Raw genomic sequence first — 23,637 nt, 5'->3', positions numbered from 1 at the left:
CCATGCCCAGCTTTCTACACAAGTTTTAAAAATTACATACTCGACAATCTTTATGATTTATAAAACATGCTTGATAAGACAGGCAAGACCTGTCTAAATAATTGCACATTTTCATTTTATTTAAGGCTTGGAATTGAAGGAGTGAGAGTGCCGTGTAAGCATTCGTAACCAACAGCTTAACAAAAGACAGATGACTTGACATCTATGAATATATTGTATGTTCCTGTCACCTGTAAATAAAGGATGTTTTGCTGCCTTTAAATTATTGATGCTGCTATTGACTTGTTCAGCCTGCTTGTTTAGGAGTTGAATTATAAAGGAACTGCCAGGCGTGCTCCTAACAAGCAAGGCTGCGCGAGAAGAGCTGAGATGCGATGGTGCCGCACTGAGTTGAACTGTGTTGTCCTTCCCAAAGCCCCCAGACCACCGCGAACTCCAGGCACGAGTCGGGGGATAATACAGCTCTGCAAGGCTCAGCACTCCTCACTCCTCTCTCACTTGTTTTAAGATTCACCCCCACGGGGCTGGAGAGATGGCTTAGTGGTTAAGCACTTGCCTGTGAAGCCTAAGGACCCCGGTTCGAGGCTCGATTCCCCAGGACGCACGTTAGCCAGATGCACAAGGGGGCACACGCATCTGGAGTTCGTTTGCGGTGGCTGGAAGCCCTGGTGCACCCATTCTCTCTCTCTCTCTCTCTCTCTCTCTGTCACTCTCAAATAAATAAATAAATGAACAACAAAAAAAGATTCACCCCAGGAGACTGGTGGTCTCCTAAACCAGCATCCTGTACAGGTTAATAATGCCCCTGCCTGGCATTACAAAGTAGATGCCAAGAAAAGAACTTTTGAACATATTCAGATACAGAGATTTCATGTTTTATTTTCATTTACTTGTTTTGGTTTGTTGAAACAGAGATTGGAGACTTCATTTTTTTTCTTTGCATATTTTAGCTGTTGAAACATGTCCAGCTGGCCTAGAACTCACTATGTAGTCCAAGTTGGCCTTGGACTCACAGCAATGCTCCTGCTTCAGCCTCCTGAGTGCTCTGATTATGTGGGTGAGCTGCTAGCCTGGCGTCAAGATCAGGTATTTCAAATATATGCGTTTTACTTGATGGATTATAAACTATTTGAAAATAGATTCAGGGAAGTCTCTCTCTGCACATTGCTAAATCACAATGACAGATTTTCTGGGTAAAATACTCTACAGTAATCCACTCTTTGACATTCTATGCACTCATAAACCATCTACTCCTGACCTGAGCCAAATATCCTTCATGACCCTAATAGACTTTAGAAAAGCATATGCAAAAAAAAAAAAAAAAAAAAAAAAAAAGGGAGAAATGCTGAATACTCCCTTTAACATCCAGCAAGAGTACATTCCATATAGCACACTATCTCAACACAACAAAGGGATCCTCGGAAACATTTACACAAAGAGTTGAGCCCAAATTAATGTCTGATTTTTGTTTGTTTGATTTTTTTCAAGGTAGGGTCTCTCTCTAGCCCAGGCTGACCTGGAATTCACTGTGTAGTCTCAGGGTGGCCTCGAACTCACGGCGATCCTCCTACCTCTGCCTCCCGAGTGCTGGGATTAAAGACACGCGCCACCACGCCCAGCCTAAATTAATTTTTCAATATGCCACAAGAGCTCTAGAACCGACTAACCAAACCAGAACATTTGCAGGGTGTTAGGAGGGCAGGGCTAAATGAGGGAGCAGAGTATATGCGGCTGAAGTCTCTCGAACTCTTCACCAAATTCTAGGTACTACGTAAAGCATTGTCCAGTTAAACCCTCACATACCACGAGGCAGCTGTTAGGTTATTATCTTCTTCAAAGCTCTTGTGTTAAAATACCAAGAGCGTGTTTCAAAATTTCAGGTCCTTACGGTCTGCTCTCTCTCTCTCTCTCTCTCTCTCTCTCTCTCTCTCTCTCTCTATATATATATATATATATATATATATATACACACACACACATATACACACTTATTTATTTGAGAGAGAGAATGGGCGCACCCGGACCTTCAGTCTGCTGCTTCATGAACGCCAGACGTGTGCGCCCCCTTGTGGCACATGTGTGACATTGTGCACTAGGGTCACTGTGTGTCTGGCTTATGTGGGGACCTACAGATTGGAACATGAGGTCTTAGGCTTCACAGGCAAGTTCTAAGCCATCTCTCCAGCCTGCGTATTTACTTTTTAAATTTTTAATTAATTTATCTGTTCGACAGAGAAAGAGGGAGAGAGAGAGAATGGGTGCACCAGGGCCTCCAGCCACTGAAAACAAACTCCAGACACATGTGCCTCCTTGTGCATCTGGCTAACGTGGGCTCTGGGGAATCGAACCTGGGTCCTTTGGCTTTGTAGGCTAACACCTTACCTGCTAAGCCATCCCTCCTGCCCTTCCATATTTATTTTTAATAACCCTTTTGAAAAGATGTGAGCACCAGTCTCAGCTCACAGGGTATGAGAAACAAGGCTGCACACTCTGTAATTGGAGACCTGATTTAAATAATATCAAGCGTAGGAACGTTTTCAGTAGCTGGGGTCATGACTCGTTATATGAGCTAAGTGAAGGAGAAGAGTCGGTCAGTGTGGATGAGGGAGACCACCTACGAGCTGAGCTCAGGAATCAGTGCGCCCGAGTGCACAGTCTGCAGACCTCAGCAGGGTGACTCACGGGTGCAGTCGGCAGGGCCAAACAGGACAGTCCTATCAGCAGCTTCAAAGACAGAACTGTACCAGATGGCCAAGAAATTCATCTTCCTGTCTTGGACTAGAATCTGTTTGGGGGATGCTATCAGCCTAATGCATCTTTGTTCAGTTATGAGTCCTGCGGCACGGAATGCTTCCCTTAAGACCGTTCTTGCAGCCAGGAGGAGTAGCAAGGACATCTACTGCAAAGCCACAGTTTTCTAAATGAGTGACAGCAAGCTTCAAATGACACTCACAGAGATGGAAATCAAGAGTGAGCTCTGGGGCTGGAGAGATGGCTTAGCGGTTAAGCGCTTGCCTGTGAAGCCTAAGGACCCCGGTTCGAGGCTCGGTTCCCCAGGTCCCACGTTAGCCAGATGCACAAGGGGGCGCATGCGTCTGGAGTTCGTTTGCAGAGGCTGGAAGCCCTGGCGCGCCCATTCTCTCTCTCTCCCTCTGTCTGTCTTTCTCTCTGTGTCTGTTGCTCTCAAAATAAAATAAATAAATAAATTAAAAAAAAAAAAAGAGTGAGCTCTGCCGGGCGTGGTGGCACCCTTCTTTAATCTCAGCACTTAGGAGGCAGAGGTAGGAGGATCACCATGAGTTCGAGGTCACCCTGAGACTACATGGTGAATTCCAGGTCAGCCTGAGCTAGAGTGAGACCCTATCTCAAAAAACCAAAAAAAAAAAAAAAAAAAGGACTGAGTTCTGTGGTTTCCCTAGGTTACCATGGAGGGAAGGGAGCAGACGAGGATGCTGGGGAACTCCCAGTTGAGGAAATAGGTTGAGAGTTTGTAAAAACAAAGGTAGTGAGAGTTCACAAGAGAGAACAAGGGAGGGAAGAACTGCCGAGAGAAAGGCTCTTATAAATCTTCCCAAGGTCCACCCTGAATAACCAGGAGAAAATATATCAGAGCCAAAGGATCGGAGGACAAGGACCGAGGGCTCACACAGACAGTGAACGCCGCCCTGGGCCCACACTCAAGAGAGGGGGAGGGCAAAAGAGAAGAGAAGAGAGAAGAAAAGAAGGGAGGTGGGAGAGGCAGATGAGAAGGAGAAAGAGAAGAAGGAGACAGGAAATGTGCAATGATTTCTAACTGCGTAACTTATGTGTACTGGGGTCCTCTGAAAAATGTGTGGATGGAGGCAGGAAGGATGAGGAACCTAAAGGGACCTGAATTCGATTCCCCAGCACCCACATAAATAGCTGGGGCCTGGCCATGCATGTCTATAAATCCAGTCTGATGGGGAGCAGAGACCAGAGAACCAGAGGTCTCACACGAACAGCAGAGTTGGGAATCAGGGAGAGACTCCGGCTCAAGGAAACGTGTGGATGAGAGGGGGAGGGTCATTCGAAAACGCTCCTCTGGCCTTTTCACACACACACGCCACCCCCACACCACACACACACCACACACGTGTGAGACAAAAGTGTGTGGGCCGAGGAATGGGAGCAAAGCATCTAGAGTATACATTTTTATGAATTAATAAAAATTGTAAACTAATAGTTCCAAAAGTTTAATGATTGCTAAATACAAAAAGATGGCAAAGTTCTATGCCAAGCCATATTATAGCAATAACACATAGAACCCCTGCAAAAAGTAAAATAATCAAGCCATCTACAAAGAGAGTCATGTGCAGAGTGACAAAGTTAAAAATAACAGACTGCCCAAAGTGCAATCTTCCACACCCAAAATGGCCTGGATACCCATGACCTCACAGTGCCTGACGCTACCTACACAAGACCCTCATCATAGAAGGAAAAGATGATGACATCAAAATAAAAGAGACTGATTGAGAGGTGAAGACCCCTTATCCCTTATTGTGATAGAGAGTGGAGTTATCATGGTTTATTGTCTATAATTATGGAAGTTGTTAATTTTAAAAGTGTACAAAAAAGAATAAATATGTGTTGCTCAAAACTAAAAAAGTGTAAGAAAAAGAATAATAAAATATGTGTTGCTCAAAACAGTAGTTGGGGGCTAGAGAGATGGCTAAGTGGTGAAGGTGCTTGCTTGCAAAGTCTAATGGCCCAGGTTCAATTCCCCAGTATCCATGTAAAGCCAGATGCACAAAGTGGTGCATGCATGTGGAGTTCATTTGTAGCAGCCAGAGGCCCTGGTGCACCCATTCTCTCTTTTCCTGTCTCCACTTGCAAATAAATAAAAATATCTATTTTTAAAATTATTTTATTTATTTATTTTTTGTTATTGACAAGTTCCACAATTATAGCCAATAAACTATGATAATCTTTCCCCTCCCCCACTTTCCCCTTCACAGCTCCACTCTCCATCATAGCCCCTCCCCCTCTCAGTCAGTCCCTCTTTTATTTTGATGTCATCATCTTTTCCTCCTACTATACTGGTCTTGTGTAGGTAGTGCCAGGCACTGTGAGGTCAAGGATACGCAGGTCATTGTGTGTCTGGGATAGTTCATTGTAAGCAGTCCTACCCTTCCTTTGGCTCTTACATTCTTCCCACCACCTCTTCTGCAATGTGCACTGAACGTTGGGAGGTGTGATAGCAATGTCTCAGCACTCCTCTGCCACTTCTTCTCAGCACTCTGGTGTCTTCTTAAAAGCAAAATAAAATAAAATAAAACAGCGGTAGAGCCGGGCGTGGTGGCGCACGCCTTTAATCCCAGCACTCGGGAGGCAGAGGTAGGAGGATCGCCATGAGTTCGAGGCCACCCTGAGACTACAGAGTTAATTCCAGGTCAGCCTGGACCAGAGTGAGACCCTACCTTGAAACACCAAAAAAAAAAAAAAAAAAAAAAAAAAAAAACAGCGGTAGTGAGACAATTGTAGAAGAGTATATCTGAAGGAAAGGAAAATCTGTCGATCTGGTATTCTATCTTCAATGACAAGACTTTGTACAAATGTTGATGAAACAATGTTATAAATCAGGCATAAGAAGACATAGGAAAGTTCAAGGAAGACCTTTAAGAAAAATGCAGAAAAAGTAGATCTACTAAAAGGAAGGCATAACAGTAGAAATAACCCATGGGCAAATACCTAAGCTATTTTCCTATTATTTAAACATGGTTAAAGCATGACTTATTAAATTTATAAAGGCCATCTACGAAAAATCTATAGCTTGCATCATACTTGAGTTAAACATTGAAAGGTGTCAACCTAAGATCAAGGTCAAAATAAGGATGGTGATTCTCACTACTTCTGCAGAGCATTGGCTTGGAGAGCCCAGCCTGTGCGATCGGACAAGGAAAACAAACAAGAGCCTGTAGATGGGGTGGCGTGGTAGTTATGTAATCTCATCGTTGGCACAAAGCACCCTATAAACGTCAGCGTGAGGGAGGTCTTAGCTCAGCTCATGGGCCAGGCTCCGGTCTGCCACAGAGAAGCAGGTGTGGCAGGGGAAGCTTGAAGCAGATGGAAGCAAGTCAACAGCGAGGAAGGAGAGACTGACAAATGTTGGTCTCGGCCACCTCTCTGCTTCTGATATAGTCCAGGACCCCAGCCCATGGGATGGGGCCGCCCACAGTTAAGGTGGGTCTTCCCACCTTAATCAGTCCTCACAGACCTGCACAGGGGCTAATTTAATCTTCATAACCCCTCAGGAGATTCCAGGTTCTATTAAATTGACAAGTAGTGTAAACTATTACAGATGGTAAAGTGTGAAAGCATTTTGACTTGAACATGCTATGACTACCTATATATATAGATGAGCTGACAACATATGCACTTGCTGAAAAGTTACTAGAAGGCTAACGTGAGCTTTGTCAGGTTTGAGGATAATATATAAGGCTAGCACAGAAAACCCATTATTAAAAAAAATAATTTATTTATTTATTTACTCGAGAGACAGAGAGAGAGAATGGGTGCACCAGGTCTTTCAGCTACTGCAAATGAACTCCAGTTGCATGTGCCCCCTTGTGTATCTGGCTTATGTGACTTCTGGAGAATCAAACCAGGATCCTTTGGCTTTGCAGGCAAACGCTTTAACTGCTAAGCCATCTCTCCAGCCCAGAAAACCCATTATATTCCTTTAAATATACTAGCAACAAATACTTATAACTCAAAATTATAAATGAAAATTTTCATCAACAGTAATTTCAACAATATAAAATCATGTATAAATATTAATTGAATATTATATAACATAAATATTAATTTTTAAATGTTTCAAATAACTGTACAGAGAAAAACATAAAATATTTCCCAGAGAAATTAAAAAGTGCCTGAATAAATACACTGTTTAGAAATGAGATAAGTTGCTATTTTTAAGACTTTTAGTTCTCTTGAAATTTTATCTATAGTTTAAATGCAACTAAAACCAAAATTCCAACAGAATTTTGTAAATTTTTGTAAAATGAATAAGCCAATTAAAAATTTATTATAGGACCGGAAAGATGGCTGAGTGGTTAAGGCAGTTGCCTCAAGGCCAAAGGACCCAGGTTTGATTCCCCACGATCCACGTAAGCCAGATGCACGAGGTGCCACATGTGTCTGGAGTTTGTTTGCAGTGGCTGGAGGCCCTGGTGCACCTATTTTCTCTTTCTCTCTCTCTCTTTTTCTCTACATTTTTCTGAAATAAATAAGTACTTTTTAAAGTGATTATGAAAATAGAATCACATAAATCAGATAAAACATCTTTGATACAGAAGAATAAACTTGAAGGAATGTCAGCTCCTGATTTCAGTGTGCACAATGTGGCTCATGAGTTTATAGCTTGTTTGCAGTAGCTAGAGGCCCCGGCACACCCATTCTCTCTCTTCCTCTTTCTCTCTCTCTCAAATAAATAAACAAAATATTTTATTTAAAAAAAAACCTACCACATACTTTTGCTGCAAATTCACTAAGAAATACTGCTGGAGCTGAGCTTAAAACTTCCTCTGTGTTGGGCTGGAGAGATGGCTTAGCGGTTAAGCGCTTGCCTGTGAAGCCTAAGGACCCCGGTTCGAGGCTCAGTTCCCCAGGTCCCACGTTAGCCAGATGCACAAGGGGGCGCACGCGTCTGGAGTTCGTTTGCAGAGGCTGGAAGCCCTGGTGCGCCCATTCTCTCTCTCTCCCTCTATCTGTATTTCTCTCTGTGTCTGTCGCTCTTAAAAAACAAAAAAAAAAAAACAAAAAAAAAAACTTCCTCTGTGTAAACCAGCTGGTAGAAAGCTGGATAAAGCTATGTTGCATGCAGTTCCATGGGAGAGAGAGAAATCACTAATGGAGATAAACAACAGTGGACACTACAAGCCCTAAATTTGGCCAGCCAGGCCAAATGAGCCAAGGGGTGCAATAATGGCATGTCTATTGTAGGGGAAACCAACCACTCTCTAAATGGACTGGAGGCCCACTCCACAGGAGGGAATATATGCCTGATGCTAAAAACCTACGATAGGGGATGTTGTGAGCCTAGAAGTGTAACGTCTGCTGTTTTCTGGCTAAATGTATATATTATGCTCATCAAACTGCCCAGTGAGCACTTCTCTTAGTGTTCATACCCATATATTAATGCTACTCTCACTTTTGGTTAGAGAAGCTTCTCTTTTCAGATGGCAGTGACCTTGGGATGACCCAGAAGGCATCATGGTGCTGAGAAGAAGTGACAGAGGAGTGCTCAGCCCTGAAACATCTCTATCACCCCTTCCAAGGCTCAGGGTCCATTGCAGGAGAGGTGGCAGAAAGAATGTAAGAGCCTAAGGAAGGGGAGGCCTCCTTACAACGTGCTCCTCCAGACACAAAATGGCCTGAATATCCATGACCTCACAGTGCCTGACACTACCTACACAAGACCACCATAATAGGAGGAAAAAATCATGACATCAAAATAAAAGAGAGACTGATTGAGAGGGGGAGGGGATATGATGGAGAGTGGAGTTTCAAAGGCAAAGTGTGGAGGCAGGAATTACCATGGTTAACTGTCTATAATTATGGAAGCTGTCAATAAAAAACAACAACAAAACTGTAGTATCTAAATAGTGTCCAAATCACAGTGTAAAAATACACAAATAAAGCTGGGTGTGGCAGCGCACGCCTTTAATCCCCGCACTCGGGAGGCAGAGGTGGGAGGATCGCTGCAAGCTTGAGGCCAGCCTGGGCTAGAGTGAGACCCTACCTCAAATAATGAATGAATAAATAAATAACAAATAAGGTCATGGGAAGAATAAGGAGCACAAAAAGAGACCCATGACCTCCCTCTGGCAGCTGAGTGCTGGTCAAGGTGCGGTGGCAGCCCCGCAAGGGAAAGAGACCCTGAGGTCATCCAACCCCGCTGGCTTCAGGGCGGAACTGACCAGGAATGATGTCAGCGTCACACCTGAGATGATGAAATATGCCGGAGGGGCAAAAATGCCCCGGAGAAATAATGCGCGGTGTTAAAGCAGGCAGATGGTGACAGCGGCGTTAGAATGGCTTCCTAAAAATCACAACAAATGTCTGCTTTTCTTGTCCAAGGAACAAAAAGGCAGTGAGTGTGTGGACTCAGTGAAGTCCCAAGTCTCACACTAGAGACAACATTTGCTCAAATATGTGGAACTCTCCTCTGAGCAGTAAGAAAACAACCTAGTTAGGGATTCTCCAAAGAGGTACACAGTTGCTCGGCCATAGAAAATGCACACAGCAAGTAAGGACATGCAGATGTGCTCACGACCATCTGCAGCCGGGGAATGTCAATTAAGGCATACGGTGACCACTCGATCCCTGTGCCCCGACTCTGGCTCAGCTGAGGCGGAAACAGCCAATATGTGTGTGCCAGTGAAAACCAGGTTAGCAGTCTCTAAATAGCTAAACGTACACACTCTGGATTGCTTCCAAAGGTGGTCCTCTGGTTTTTGCAAAGATGTAGGCATGATGCTCAAAGCAGCTTTATTTGTAATAATCCCAAAACAGCAATAACCCCAACACCCTCATTGGTAAAACAGATAATGATAACAATAATAAAAAAAAAAAACACCTTGCAGTCTGTCCACACTATTTGACGAGAAATGATAATTGATATAGTTAGTGAGATGGATGTGTGTAAATACCACAACAATAATACAAAATTAAAGAAGTTGGGGGAAAAGAAAGCATTGTCTAGACAATTTGATTCACACAAACTGGACAGATACAACCTGAAAACAAATTGGTGTTTTTCTGGGGAGGAAGCGTTTGGTGGGGAGAGCAAGAGGGATGGATACGGTCATTGTGTTTACTGTGGCAGCATAATTATGTGGAGGAATATATCAAATTGGCTGCTTCAAATATGTGCAGTTTATTAAACATTAATTACACAGCAAAGCTGTTGACAAAATGACAAAAAAAAAAAAAACCCTGAGTCCCTGAACTGTCTTCCCAGGGATAACATTGACAACGCTGACAACAAAGTATAAAGGATGTGGAGGGGAGAGGCTCTGAGGACAGAAGAGAAGCTTGAAGTGCATCTCTTTCCCTTTAGCAGGATTCACTTACCTGGCTCAGTTTGTTCTAGAATTTATTGTTAGAGCTGGAGAAATAGCTTAGCAGTTAAGGCGCTTGTCTGCAAAGTGAAAGAACCCAGGATCGATTCCCCAGGCCCTGTGTAAGCCCGATTCACAAAGTGGTGTGTGCATCTGGAGTTTGTTTGCAGGGCTAGGAGCCCTGGTGCATCCATTCCCTCTCTCTGTCTGTTTCTTTCTCTCCCCCTTGCTCTCAAATAAATAAATAGAATAAAATAAAATAAAAAGAAATGGGATTAGTTATTAGTCCTATAATTACATGCCTTTTTGCAGGGGAAGTTGTTTAGTTTTGTTTTGGGTTTGGGTTTTTAAAAAAATTTTGGCCTTGCATAGTGTGAATTATACAATAACACAACAGAATCAAGGAGAGGTTGTCCATAGAGGGTGGACAAAATTTAGGGGGAAATTATAGGTTTTTGCTTTTTGGCCACATATCCTGTGATTCTAAGCAATGTGTTTTGAAGGGTTCAAACTTTTACATTGCTCTTGGGCACAGAAAAAGATGAAGAAATAATAACCGATTCAGGAGCTGATGATGGCCTGTGGGTTAGCTCGTGGGGAAAAACAAGAACAACAACATGCAGTTACTGTCTCCTGATGGACCACAACTGCCCCAGAATGAGTGTGTGTGTGTGTGTGTATGTGAGCGTGTGTGAGCGTGTGTGTGCGTGCTGGAGTGTGGAGATGAACTTCATTGCAAAGATCGACAAACAGGGGCACTGAAAGCAGAGAGCATGCATTGCTCTTGCTGGCAGTGTGGCCTTTGCTCTGTTCCGTCTCCCGGGCACTCTTTCCCAGGCTTATTTCCATATTTCCCCTTTCTTCCCCCTCTGCCTACACATGGTCATTGTTACCACATCTATCTTCCACGCAGTTTTAGAAGGCAGCACTGAAGAAGGGAAGAACAGAGAGAGCTCTGGAGGCCAGAGAGGAGTCACATTTTGCTTAGTGGTTAAAGCACTTGCTTGCAAAGCCTAAGGACCCATTTTCGACTCCCTAGATCCCACCTTAGCCAGACACACAAAGGTGAGGCAAGTGTAAGGTCACATATGTCCACTAGGGGGTGCAAGCACCCGGAGTTCGATTTCAGTGGCTGAGGCCCTGGCTTCTCTCTCTCCCTTCCTCTGTCTCTCCCTCTCTCTCTCTCTGTCTCTCCCTTTCACTCGCTCATTCTCTAAAATAAAAATAAAGACAGTTGGATATTGATAGGAAGGCTTGGGAAAAATAACAGGTGGGTAGATGGAATCATATGCTTTGATATATAGGTGTCTGATGCCTGGATGCCCAGTCTTGGGTTATAATTAGCCCCGGAAACAGTCTGTCCAGGTCCTTCTGCAGTCACTTAGAGCAACAGTCAGTTCCTAGAGCCACCCGTTCGCATCCAAGCAAAGAAGAAGAGCTTGAATTCCAGGAAAAGCAGTCAAAGACCTTCTTCTGTTCATCTAGATCCTTCCAATCGGCTGCGATCTCCACAGATCTGCCTTCTTCTGACATATGCTGAACGCAGCTAAAATGCAGTTTTCAGCAAAAACCACTCCCTGTTGGAGGTATGCGCAGGTGCGTGAGTGTGTCTGGGAAGAACCACCCTGGAGCCTGAACCTGTAGGTGGAGAGAAAAGATGTACTGAACCCTGTGTCAGACACTTACCTGTCTCGAAGCGACTGAGCAGTCGCAATGTGGAAGGTGTTAGATCACAGAGGTGACCGCTCTAAGAGGTCAGGTGCTGCCTGAGGCCTGGGGCCTAGTGGCAAGGAAAACCGAATCCCTGTCGCAGGGGTCCAGGCCACCTAACTTATGGCCTTCAGTCCTCTCTGGTGCTTTCCTGACTTCCTCCACCCCAATCTGGCATCACTAGAACAGGTCACGTGGTGTGGAGCCTTCCCCTCCTCTGTAAACCGGTGTAAAGGGACACTTCCCTTCATCCCTCAATACCGAAGCCTCTCTCTGGCTTTGGAATCCAGCCATGATTTTCCATGGTGTAACAATACATCCCCTTCCCAATGGACTTCCCCCTTAAGAGAATTCCATTTTGGTGTCTCTCTACCATCACTGACCTCAGAATCTTTCTTTTTAAAAATAAAATATAAAGCCAGGCATGGTGGCACATGCCTTTAATCCCAGCACTCAGGAGGCAGAGGTGGGAGGATCGCCATGAGTTCGAGGCCACCCTGAGACTCCATAGAAAATTCCAGGTCAGCCTGGGCTAGAGTGAGACCGTACCTTGAAAAACAGACAAACAAACAAAAAGTCCAAATAGTTAAATAGGCAAATTCTTTTAAAAGAAGGGAAAGGAAGGCGATGTCTGTAACCCCCACACTTGATTCTGGCAAAAACAGAACATTGGTAGAAAGTGGTGGTGACTTCACAGCAGGTTCTGCAAGGAACGTAAAACTTACAATGACCCTCCCCCAAACATTAGCAAACTTACAAGCGGGGCTTCAAAGGAGAACCGTCTTCCCAGAGCCATGAGCGGTTGGGTTTCCTCAGAGATAACCCTACCCAGAATGGAGAGCTAGAATGAGCAATGGCTCGCTGGATGAAGTCCTGTGGAAAGTCAGGTTTAGAATCGGAATATCAGTTATCATTAGATTCACAAAACTGAAAAATAAAGAAGGAGGCTAGAGAGATGGCTTAGTGGTTAAGGTGTTTGCCTGCGAGGCCAAAGGAACCAGGTTCAATTCCCCTGGACCCACGTTAGCCAGATGCACAAGGTGGCGCATGCATTTGGAGTTCATTTGCAGTGGCTGGTAGCCCGGCCATGCCCATTCTCACTCTGTCTCCCTCATTCTCTCTTGCTCAAATAAATAAATAAATAAATAAATATAAAAATACTCTTAAAAAATTTACAAAGGATCTTCGACATTCACTGATGGTTTACTGAAACTATTTACTGAAGCCTAAAGCTATGGGATAGCTTGTCAGCTCAAGATCAACTATGTAATTAGTGTTCAGTCAAGATGGAAAAACAGCTATTTTGGCTCTCAAACAAATGCTCCCTTCCCGAGTCTAAACCAGATCGATTTTCCCATCAACCGATCCGCCAGTCCTCCGTCACCCAAGCCACTCACCAGATCATCTGTACTGTTAATTTTCAGCAGCTGAGCATTCAAGAGCAGGCAGTTCTCCCGGCTCTTTCCCCAGTCCAATGGTCCAGAGGAGAACGCGTAACAGTCTTCCCCATGCCAGATCCAGCCTTGTGGACAAGGGCCTGGGAAGTGTGAAAGCAATCAGTGAGGCCCCAGTGTGAGTGTCTCCACAGCTCTCCACCAGAACAACATCCAGACTCCGCAAATACCCGAATAGCCCCAGAGCTTTTATCCCCACCTTTTTCATCGGAAGGAAACAGAAAGAAAGTGATGATAATCCACTAAACTAAATTGATTTTTATTTATTTATTTATTTATTTATTTATTTATTTATTTATTTATTTGATTTTTCAAGGTAGGGTCTCACTCTAGCTCAGGCTGACCTGGAACTCACTATGTAGTCTCAGGGTGGCCTCAAACTCACGGGGATCCTCCTACCCCTGCCTCCCAAGTGCTGGGATTAGTTGCATCAGCCACCCCGCCTTTCTTAAATTGACTTCTTATATAGCATTTCATTTCCCCCTCTCGGGAGTAGGAATGTAAGTTTGGATCTTAAAGTGATGCTTGGACACTAAGGATGTAGCTCTGTCTGGAGAGTCCCTTCTGACCCTGCATGAGGCCCGAGTTTGATCCCCAACACCATTTCAACAGAGGAGCGGGGCAGGATGGGGCTGGGGTGCACATGCTTATAACCCCACAACTCTTGAGGTAGAGGCAGGAGTATCAAAAGTTCAAGGTCACCCTTGGTACAGTTGCTTCGGTCTATCACTAGTGCCCCATGGGGCAAACAGACATGCGCTCTCATCTCCTTAGGAAACGTTATACAGTAAAAACACTACCCCCTCTCCAACTTCTTCTTCTTCTTTTCCCCCTCTTTCGGGGTAGGGTCTCACTCTAGCCCAGGCTGACCTGGAATTCACTATGTAGTTTCAACTCACAGCAATCCTTCTACCTCTGCCTCCCGAGTGCCAGGATTAAAGCGTGCGTCACCATTCCCGACTCATATGGTATTTTAGCAGTGTTGTTTTTTGATACTCTCCTCAAAGCTGCTTGATGGAAGCCAACATTCACTTGGTTTCTCTACGACTTGGCCATTGTGGTGGTTTGATTCAGGTGTCCCCCATAAACTTAGGTGTTCTGAATGCTAGGTTCCTAGCTGATGGATATTTGGGAATTAATGCCTCCTGCAGGGAGTGTATTGTTGGGGGTGGGCTTATGGGCTTTATAGCCAGTTTCCCCATGCCAGTGTTTGGCACACCCTCCTGTTGCTGTGTTCCACCTTATGTTGGCCAGGGGGTGATGTCCACCCTCTGCTCATGCCATCGTTTTCCCCTGCCATCGTGGAGCTTCCCCTCAAGCCTGTAAGCCAAATAAACCTCTTTTACCCAGAAGCTGCTCTTGGTTAGGTGATTTCTAACAGCGATGCGAACCGGACTGCAACAGCCATCGTCTGATGTTATGAGGAAACAGAACACATTACGTAGTATATGTGCCAACCGGAGACATTGTAATTGCTACGATTGATTCATTGTCGATGGAGACAATTCTGGATGCTGCTGACATAGATTTTATCCTATACAGTTATAGCTGATACACCCCAAAGCTTTCTACATCCACATCTGTGACATAGACCACTGGTTGGCATGTAGGCATGCCGAAACCGCCCATACTTGATGTATGAACCTGTGTTCCTAAATCTCATCTGAATTGTTACATTCATTAATCCCATTAATTGAAAGCACCCTCCCAAAGTAAATTAAATATATGTTTGACATTGGGGAAAGGTCAGTTCATCTAAAAATTCTGCTTGTTTAGGAAATGTAAATTGTTCTGTGCCTAGTGAAAGGACTTAGAAACTGTAAAAACTTCATATGAAATATTGTTAAACTAGGGCTGGAGAGATGGCTCAGCAGTTAAGGTACTTGCTTGCAAAGCCCAATGAACTGGGTTCGATCCCTCAGTACCCACATATAGCAGGATGCACAAAGTGGTGTGTGTGACTGGAGTTCCTTTGTTCCCTTGCAGCACCAAGAGGCCCTGATGTGTATATTTCTCTCCCTGTCTCTCTCTCTCTCTCTTTGCAAATAAGAATAGTTAAAAAAAAGAAAAATAAGCCTGAGCCAGAGTGAGACCCTACCTTGAAAAACCAAAAAAAAAAAAAAAAAGAAAAGAAAAATAATTTTAAAGCATATTATTAAACTATCTTGGTCTCAGTGGTTTATGTTTTAACTGCTTATTCAATAAGTTTATTGATGTTATTAAAACAATCTTCAGCCAGCTGTGGTGGTGCACATCTTTAATCCCAGCACTCAGGAGGCAGAGGTAGAAGGATTGCTGTGAGTCCGAGGCCACCCTGAGATTCCATAGTGAATTCCAGGTCAGTCTGGGCTAGAGTGAGACCCTACCTCAAAAAACAAACAAACAAAAAAATCTTCATTGAAAATTGCTTTAGTTGTATTCCTGGTCTCTAAGGAAGTTTGTCTTTTTTTGAGCTGCTTGAACTTCTGGGCAAGAGTCATTTGGGGATGATCCTCCTTTTCCTTTTCTAAAATATTTATTAATTTAATTTATTTGTTTGACAGAGAGAGAGAGAGAATGGGCACGCCAGGGCCTCCAGCTGCTGCAAATGAATTCCAGATGCAAGTGTCCCCTTGGGCATCTGGCTTATGTGGGTCCTGGGGAAATCGAACCTGGGTTCTTTGGCTTTGCAGGCAAATGCCTTAACCACTAAGCCATCTCTCCATCCCAAGCCCTTCTCCTTAACTAGTCTCTTTGGCTTCTTCTCATAGACTGGACTCTCTCCCGTAGAGGCATGGGCTTTCATACGCATCTCCACCTCTCTGGAGTGGTGCTGTTCTGGATACACCGAGAAGGTTGCTTCCTGCAAGAACCCTCATCTTTCTTCCTCCAATAGCTAATGCATACAATCTGCCGTGCTCTGACCACGATGCAGGGAATCCTCTGATGCTGTGAGGGGTAGATGAGCCTCTAGCTACATCTCCCTTCAGGACCCCAAACCTTCTTGCTACTTTTATTTTTATTTTTTAAAATTTATTTATTTGAGAGCGACAGACACAGAGAGTAAGACAGATAGAGGGAGAGAGAGAGAAAGGGCGCGCCAGGGCTTCCAGCCTCTGCAAATGAACTCCAGACGCGTGCGCCCCCTTGTGCATCTGGCTAACGTGGGACCTGGGGAACCGAGCCTCGAACTGGGGTCCTTAGGCTTCACAGGCAAGCGCTTAACCGCTAAGCCATCTCTCCAGCCCACCTTCTTGCTACTTTTAGTTCTAGCAAGGCCTGCGTCTGACCAGGTTGGCCGTCCATGCTTTCCACATCACAGTCGCCTCCTGTCACCTCTGCTCAGCCTTCATAGACCCTGTCCACGCCGATCCCACCGAGAAGCCTGGGGGCCAGCAGCAGGCCGGGACAAGGGGCTGTAGCGTAATGTGTGAAGCCAACTTTCGCGTTGTACATGGTAACTCACGTGCACACATATGACAGGCAGTTCATACTCTTTTGTGCACAGACATAAGTCATCTAACAAATGACACCTATTTTAGCTACAAGAACTATAAATCCTGCCTCGGGGTGTGTCACCCTTGTGCTTGGCTTGAATCTCCAAGCAACGCGAAACTTCGTGGTTGACTTGGCCCTCTTGCCTCCACCTAAATTTCACTGGGTATCTCCAGCAAGAAGCTAGGGAAAATTGACTTCTTGTGGCACTTAGTTGCGTCTTTCTTCATGTTCCTCATGAGAAGGGACAATTGCTGAAAGCGGCTCCGCGTCACGCTTTCTAACTCTATGACTAGATGCATACACCTGACTTAGGACTCCATAGAAATACCGCACAATGTGAGCAGAGTTCACAGCACGGTGTGTGATTTCTGTCCACCTCCTAGATTCGGAGTGACTTCAGGCCAGCTTGATTCTTGACCATGCAAGCTAACCTCCCAGACCTCTCATTTGGGTCCCACCTGCAGGCTCTACCCATCCCTATGTCACCTCCACTGACTCTACTGGGAAGATGCAGCACATGCTGAAGAACCTGTCAAGAATGGAGCTGGTGCAGAAGGAAGGGCGAAGAACTGCAGCAACAATGGGCTGGAGGGATGGCTTAGTGGTTAAGGCATTTGCCTGCAAAGCCAAAGGACCCAGGTTAGATTCCCCAGATACACAAAGGGGCGCATGCATCTGGAGTTTGTTTGCAGTGGCTGGAGGCCCTGGTGTGCCCATTCTCTCTCTCTGTCTCCCCCACTCTGTCAAATAAATAACTAAAAACCAATCGATCAACCAATCAATAAAAAGTGCTTGCTTGCAAAGCCTGTAAGTCCTGGTTCAATTCCTAAACCACCCATGTAAGATGGATGCAAAAAAGTGGTTCAAAAAAAAGGGGTGCAAGCAATAATTGCAGCAACAAGACCCCTTAGAAAAACAAAGCCAGTGGTTAAGATGCACATGGAAATAGGGACATATCTCCTTATCTCCTGCAAGAGGGGAAAGTGAGACGGTTCTTCTACGTAAAGCTAAAGTCTTCAAAGGAAGTAGGTGACTCTTTTAAAGAAGAAAGCATTGTCTGTGAAAAGGTGTGTGGAGGTCTGCATGTAAACGATCTTCCGTCACCTCGTGTGTTCATAAGTGAGCAGCACACTGGATGCCCAGCCGCTGGAGCCTTGGAGGCAGAGGTGTGTCACTGAGGACCAACCTCCTGTGTGTGCCCGCCCAGCCACACTCGGCTTCGCCCTGTCCCTGCTACCTCCCCGCTAGTGTGGAAATGTCACGCCCGGCTGTCTCCTTCTGCCAAGCTTTCTGTGCCATGGTGACACTCCCTCTTGGAACTGCGAGGCAGGGAAAAATGAACCCTTTCCTTCCTTCCGAAAACAGCTTCAGGTCGGGTGTTTTGTCCCAGCAAAGAGCGGAAAAGCGCTCCAGGTATGCTCAATGAAGTCAGTTGTTTCCACTGCTGGACACACGGTAGAGCAGAAATGACTTTCTGTGTGGCACATCTGAACGAATGACACATTTATCAATATGACAACTTTGTGCCCAGGGATATTTGCAAAAATATACTTATGATTGACCAGAACAGCAGCTACCACTTTTCTTCACTGTCCCCCCCCCCAGGTACCTGAAAAGTTTGCCACTTTCTGCAGAGCCTCTTGGAGATGCAGGTTGTGCTGGTGGAGTTCCATTTGTTTTTGAGATTTCTCATGCAGCTGCTGGGAAAGGGTTTCTATCGCGTCCCTGAGCTCCCTCTGTGACATCTGGGAGGCGTTTTCTGCCTGCTGCTGGGCTAAGATCTGCCCCTGCAAGACGTTCTCCTGCTGAGTAAGGTTCCCTCCATATTGCTTCAGGAGGTTGGATACCTGGAATACTAAGTCATAACCGAATTAAGACTCCACGCTTGGGGGCTGGAGAGATGGTTCAGTGGTTAAAGGTGCTTGCTTGCAAAGCGTGATGGAGGCCGGGGTTTGAGTGCCCCAGTACCCATGGTAATGCCAGCTGCCCAAAGTGACCCACGCATCTGGAGTTTGTTTACAGTGGCAGGAGGCCCTGACACACTCATATTCTTTTTTTTTTTTGTAATTATTTTTTAAGATTTATTTTTATTTATTTATTTATTTATGAGAGAGAGAGAGAGAGAGAGAGAGAGAGAGAGAGAGAGAGAATGGGCATGCCAGAGCTTCTAGCCACTGCAAACAAACTCCAGATGCAGATGCCACCATGTGCATCTGGCTTACGTGGGACCTGGAGAATCAAACCTGGATCCTTAGGCTTCGCAGGCATGCGCCATAACCACTAAGCCATCTCTCCAGTCCACACTTAGACTCTTATCTGCCTCTTTCTCTGTCTCTCTCTCAAATAAATCAATAAAAATTGCTGTGGCTTCTCAGAGGTGCTCACAAGTGTCTGGGACAACGCTTTGGGAACAGGCTCCCATTCTACCAGACGGGAGGGATTGCACAGAAGAATCTAGATGTCATGTAGGAAGTGGTTTGGGAAGAGGAAATGCTGCTGAGATCACCCAGAAACTGGAGAAACAGAAGAAATCCTTAAAGAAAGGGGGGGGAACCTAAAAAAAAAAAAAGAAAGAAAGAAAGAAAGAAAGAAAGAAAGAAAGAAAGAAAGAAAGAAAGAAAGAAAGGAACAGTGCCCAGGAGGTTCCTTGGGAAAATGGAATGGGAGCTTCACCTGTCGCTGTGCCTAAGCCCAAGAAAAAGGAAGCTTTTTCCAAAGAGGAGGTTTGAGGCACCACTAGTCTCCCCAAGAGGAAAAGAGAAGAGGTGGGTGACAAGAGCGTCTCCGAGAAGAGAACTTCTCTTCCATGGAGGACTAGTTGGAAGTGGGCCTGAAGGGGCTTCTGGAAGCAAGAGCAGCGCCAAAATAAAATAAAAATAAAATAAAATATTTAAAAAATAAAATTAAAATTAAAATAATAAAATAAATAAAGATTGTTGGTGTTACCCACTGGCACCAGCTGAATTTGAATCCAGGACCTAAAAGACCAGTGTGGAGGCCAAGGTGAGCCAACAGAGAACCGGAGGACTCAGGGCTGTGCCCACCACAGTTGGCAGAGCTTCAGCTCATGCAGCTCTGTGCACAGGGTTCATGGAGAGTTCAGGCAAGGGAGGGCTTCAGCCAAACAAAGCCGACAGCAGCTTCCCCATCGCAGAAGCAGGAGCCCTTCTGGCTAGCTTGAGACTACCAAGCAAAATTAGATCACCTGCCAGCGGGACACCAGCCATTACCAGCTCTGTTCCCAGCATCCCGGGTCAACACAGGTGTCCTTCTCAAAACATAAGTGTAGGCGGAATCAGAGTGTTCTGCAAGCAGAATGCTTTTGCCTCAGTAGGCTAAAAACCACCTACAAAAAATATTTAAAAAAATCAATGTGAGCCAGGTGTGGAGGCGCATGCCTTTAATCCCAGCACTCGGGAGACAGAGGTAGGAGGGTCGCCATCAGTTCAAGGCCACCCTGAAAGTACAGAGTGAATTCCAGGTCAGCCTAAGATAGAGTGAGGCCCTACCTCGGAAAAAAACAAACAACAACAAAAACCAAAAAATAAAAAATAAAAAAATTTTAAAAAGTCTGGAGAGATTGCTTATTGATTAAGGCACAAAGCCAAAGAACTTAGGTTTCATTCCACATGAGCCATGTAAACTGGATGCACAAGGTGGCACATGCATCTGGAGTTTGTTTGCCATGACTGGAGGCCCTGGTGTGCCCATTCTCTCTCTCTAATAAATAAACATAAATAAAGAAAAACAAAACACACCTCAAAGGCTGCTGGAAAATACCCAAATTTCTGATGAAATCATAGACTTGGCAGTTATTAAACAGTACTGCACACTTTTTGGTCAAGTATTATGTAAATATGGGCTGGAGAGATAGCTTAGCACTTGCAGTGCTTCCCTGAGAAGCCGAAAGGGCCCAGGTTCAATTCTCCAGATCCCACGTAAGACAAATCCACATGTGTCTGGAGTTCATTTACAGTGGCTAGAGGCCCTGGTGTGTCCATTCTCTCTCTCTCTCTCCCCCGCTCTCTCTGACTTTAATAAATAAAAAAGAAATAAAAATAAAGAAGGATTATGTAAATATTTCTGAATTTTAAAATTATGTAAGATTTTATTTATTGTTTGGAGTTATACACCAATTAGAAGTGAAGACAAGGAAAGTAAGGATGCCGTTTGGTAGCAGAGCGTTTGCTTAGTGGGCATAGGCCCTGGTTCAGTCCTCAGCATGGGAGAGACAAAAGGGGGGTAGAGAGGATGAGAGAGAGGTGGGGAAAGAACAGCAAGAGAAATGTTTAACTACACTTTTATAGTGAAATAGGGTAAATATGGACAACCTAAAGTAGTCATTTCCCATCATACTCTTTTTTTTTTTTTTTTTTTTTTTTGGCTTTTCGAGGTAGGGTCTCACTCTAGCCCAGGCTGACCTGGAATTCACTATGGAGTCTCAGGGTGGCCTCGAACTCATGGCGATCCTCCTGCCTCTGCCTCCCGAGTGCAGTATTCTGACTCTTAGCGGGAGTTTTCATTCGTGTTTCATTCTGTGTGTTTAATTCCTGTATAACTCCTCCCCTACTGCCTGCCCTGCCACACTTCCTGCTTTTATTTGGGAACTGTGACCCTTGACCTTTCTGAGACAGGCGCCCAAGGAATGGTAAGCTATTGCATCACAGGGTTTGTGGTAACATTCTTTTAGCCCTGGGACATTTTAGGAAGGGCGGAGGTGACAAAATGAAGGATGTGAAACAAGTGACCAGTGCCTGAAAGGAAGACTCCTCCAGATGTCACCACAGAGGGGGAGCCATTATTAGGGACAGCCCTACATGTCCACAGAGTAAAAATAAAAATATTTTGAAGCTGGAGAGACGGCTTAGTGGTTAAGGTGTTTGCCTGCAAAGCCAAATGATTCCGGTTTGATTCTCCAGGACCCACATGAGTCAGATGCACAAGGGGGCGCATGCATCTGGAGTTCATTTGCAGTGGATGGAGGCCCTGGCATGCCCATTCTCTCTCTCTCCCTCCCTCTTTCTCTCTCTCTCAAATAAATAAATAAATAAAATATTTGTTTTTTAAAGAGACTAAGTGATGAACTATGCTCATAAGCCCTCAGCCCACCCCACGTCCCATTTTACTTACACCTTGTCTCCAGCACTATGATGGTCACCAATAAGCCCAGGCAAATGACACCCAATGTCATAGCCACAGGGAACCACCATGGAGAAGAAAGAAAGGCCAGACCTAGAGGGAAGGAGGGAGAAACAGAAGGACAGAACTAATCAGACGAGGCTTTCCATCCTGTTTGTATATGATGTCCTGTGTCCCAAGGAGTGCATCCTGCCATTGGCTCACAAATTATTCATCAAACAAAGCCTGGCGTGGTGGCGCACACCTTTAATCCCAGCACTCGGGAGGCAGAGGTAGGAGGATCACTGTGAGTTCTAGGCCACCCTGAGACGACATAGCGAACTCCAGGTCAGCCTGAGCTAGAGTGACACTCTACCTTGGAAAACCAGAAGAAAAAAAAAAAAACTATTCATCAAACAGATGAAACCTATGGATGGTTACCAAACATGAAATTGTAAATAGTGTCACTTTGACAAATTCTAGAATCACCAGAGACACAATCCTGGGCATGACTGGGAGAGAATTTTAAGATCAGGTTCACCGAGTAAGGAAGACCCACTTGTAGGTTGCACCATTTCAAGGGCTTTTAATTGCATGTATTCAGTCTCAGACAGAGTAAAAAGAAGAAAGCTGAACTGAGTACCAGCATTCATTGCCCTCTGCTTCCTGACTACGGATTGAATGTGAAGACCTGCTTCCTGCCCCTCCCACCACGCCTTCTCGACCATGGCGATCTGTGTGTCCTGGAACGGTAAGCCAAAACTAATCCTCCTGACCTTATGTTGCTTCACAGGTATCTTGCTACAGCAGCAACGAAAGTACACACTGGTAAATTTAGGAGTTAGAATCCAATACCAGATATTTGGATCTAAGTATCTGACTTAACAGTTTGTATGTTGTCTTCTCTTTTTGCAATGACCCTTTATGGAATTCTCAATCCATTGTAATAAGACGGAATTCAGCCAGGCATGGTGGCACACGCCTTTACTCCTAGCACTTGGGAGGCACAGGTAGGAGGGCCGCCAGGAGTCCGAGGTCACCCTGAAATTACATAGTGAATTCCAGGTCTGCCTGGGCTAGAGCAAGACCCTATCTCACAAACAAACACAGAGGTTGAAGGTAAGACCCTACTGCTGAAGACACCGTATGCTGTCGGCATGGACCATGGAGAGACCTGGTTGGAATCCAGAAGAGAGCCAGTCCCCAGACACTTAGCCCATCTAGTGCTGGAAGGCGCTACATGAGCTATCGGGGGAAAGTGGGCAACATCTTTCAGAGCAACTCAAAGTCTAAGTGACTCAGAAGCAAACAACCTGACATGATGCTCACAAAAGTGTAATAGTGGCACACAGCCATGGTGGGTAACCAGCTGCTCTTGGATTGGCTAACAGGTCCACTCAATGAAAAGGAAACCATAGGCTGGAGGGATGGCTTATCAGTTAAGGCATTTGCCTGCAAAGCCAAAGGACCCAGGTTCGATTCCCCAAGACCCACGTTAGCCAGGTGCTCAAGGGGACCCACACATCTGGAGTTCATTTGCAGTGGTTGGAGGCCCTGGCTTGCCCATTCATTCTCTCTCTCTCTCTTTCTCTGTCAAATAAATAAATATGTAAATAAGAAAAGGAAACCATATCTGGAACTGGGAAATAAGTCAGAATCGTATCCAGATAATGATTCCACTTTCCATTGTCAAGCTCCCACTAACCTTACACTGTAAGAGTGTCTACACCCTTTCAATTCTCTCCAAATTAATAATGGTTATTGCATTTAACCGGTGCAGACTTCATTCTCCT

General features: G+C 45.0%; 2 protein-coding genes across 2 annotated transcripts in view; one reads left to right on the top strand and one right to left on the bottom strand.

Annotated features, from left to right (window-relative positions):
* Positions 1-11,324: 11,324 nt before the first annotated feature.
* On the bottom strand, positions 11,325-21,956 carry Olr1 (oxidized low density lipoprotein receptor 1; the record flags this gene model as incomplete). The annotated part of the gene is made up of 5 exons (XM_045139793.1): positions 11,325-11,723; positions 12,553-12,668; positions 13,193-13,332; positions 18,336-18,581; positions 21,857-21,956. Coding segments are annotated over 5 exons (759 nt in total), but the record flags the coding sequence as incomplete, so codon positions are not given.
* A 614-nt stretch (positions 21,957-22,570) lies between these two features.
* The window catches only part of Tmem52b (transmembrane protein 52B), a 5,605-nt gene continuing 4,538 nt past the window's right edge, over positions 22,571-23,637 (top strand). Inside the window, exons 1-2 of the mRNA XM_045139792.1 lie at positions 22,571-22,595; positions 22,638-22,716. Of these exons, the coding sequence (XP_044995727.1) occupies positions 22,571-22,595; positions 22,638-22,716 (104 nt within the window). The remainder of the gene's footprint in view (positions 22,596-22,637; positions 22,717-23,637) is intronic.

The sequence above is a fragment of the Jaculus jaculus genome, chromosome 23, assembly GCF_020740685.1.
Source record: "Jaculus jaculus isolate mJacJac1 chromosome 23, mJacJac1.mat.Y.cur, whole genome shotgun sequence".
Lineage (NCBI taxonomy): Eukaryota > Metazoa > Chordata > Mammalia > Rodentia > Dipodidae > Jaculus > Jaculus jaculus.
The sequence above is the reverse complement of the archived record's forward strand: the minus strand, read 5'-3'. Positions and strand labels throughout refer to the sequence as shown.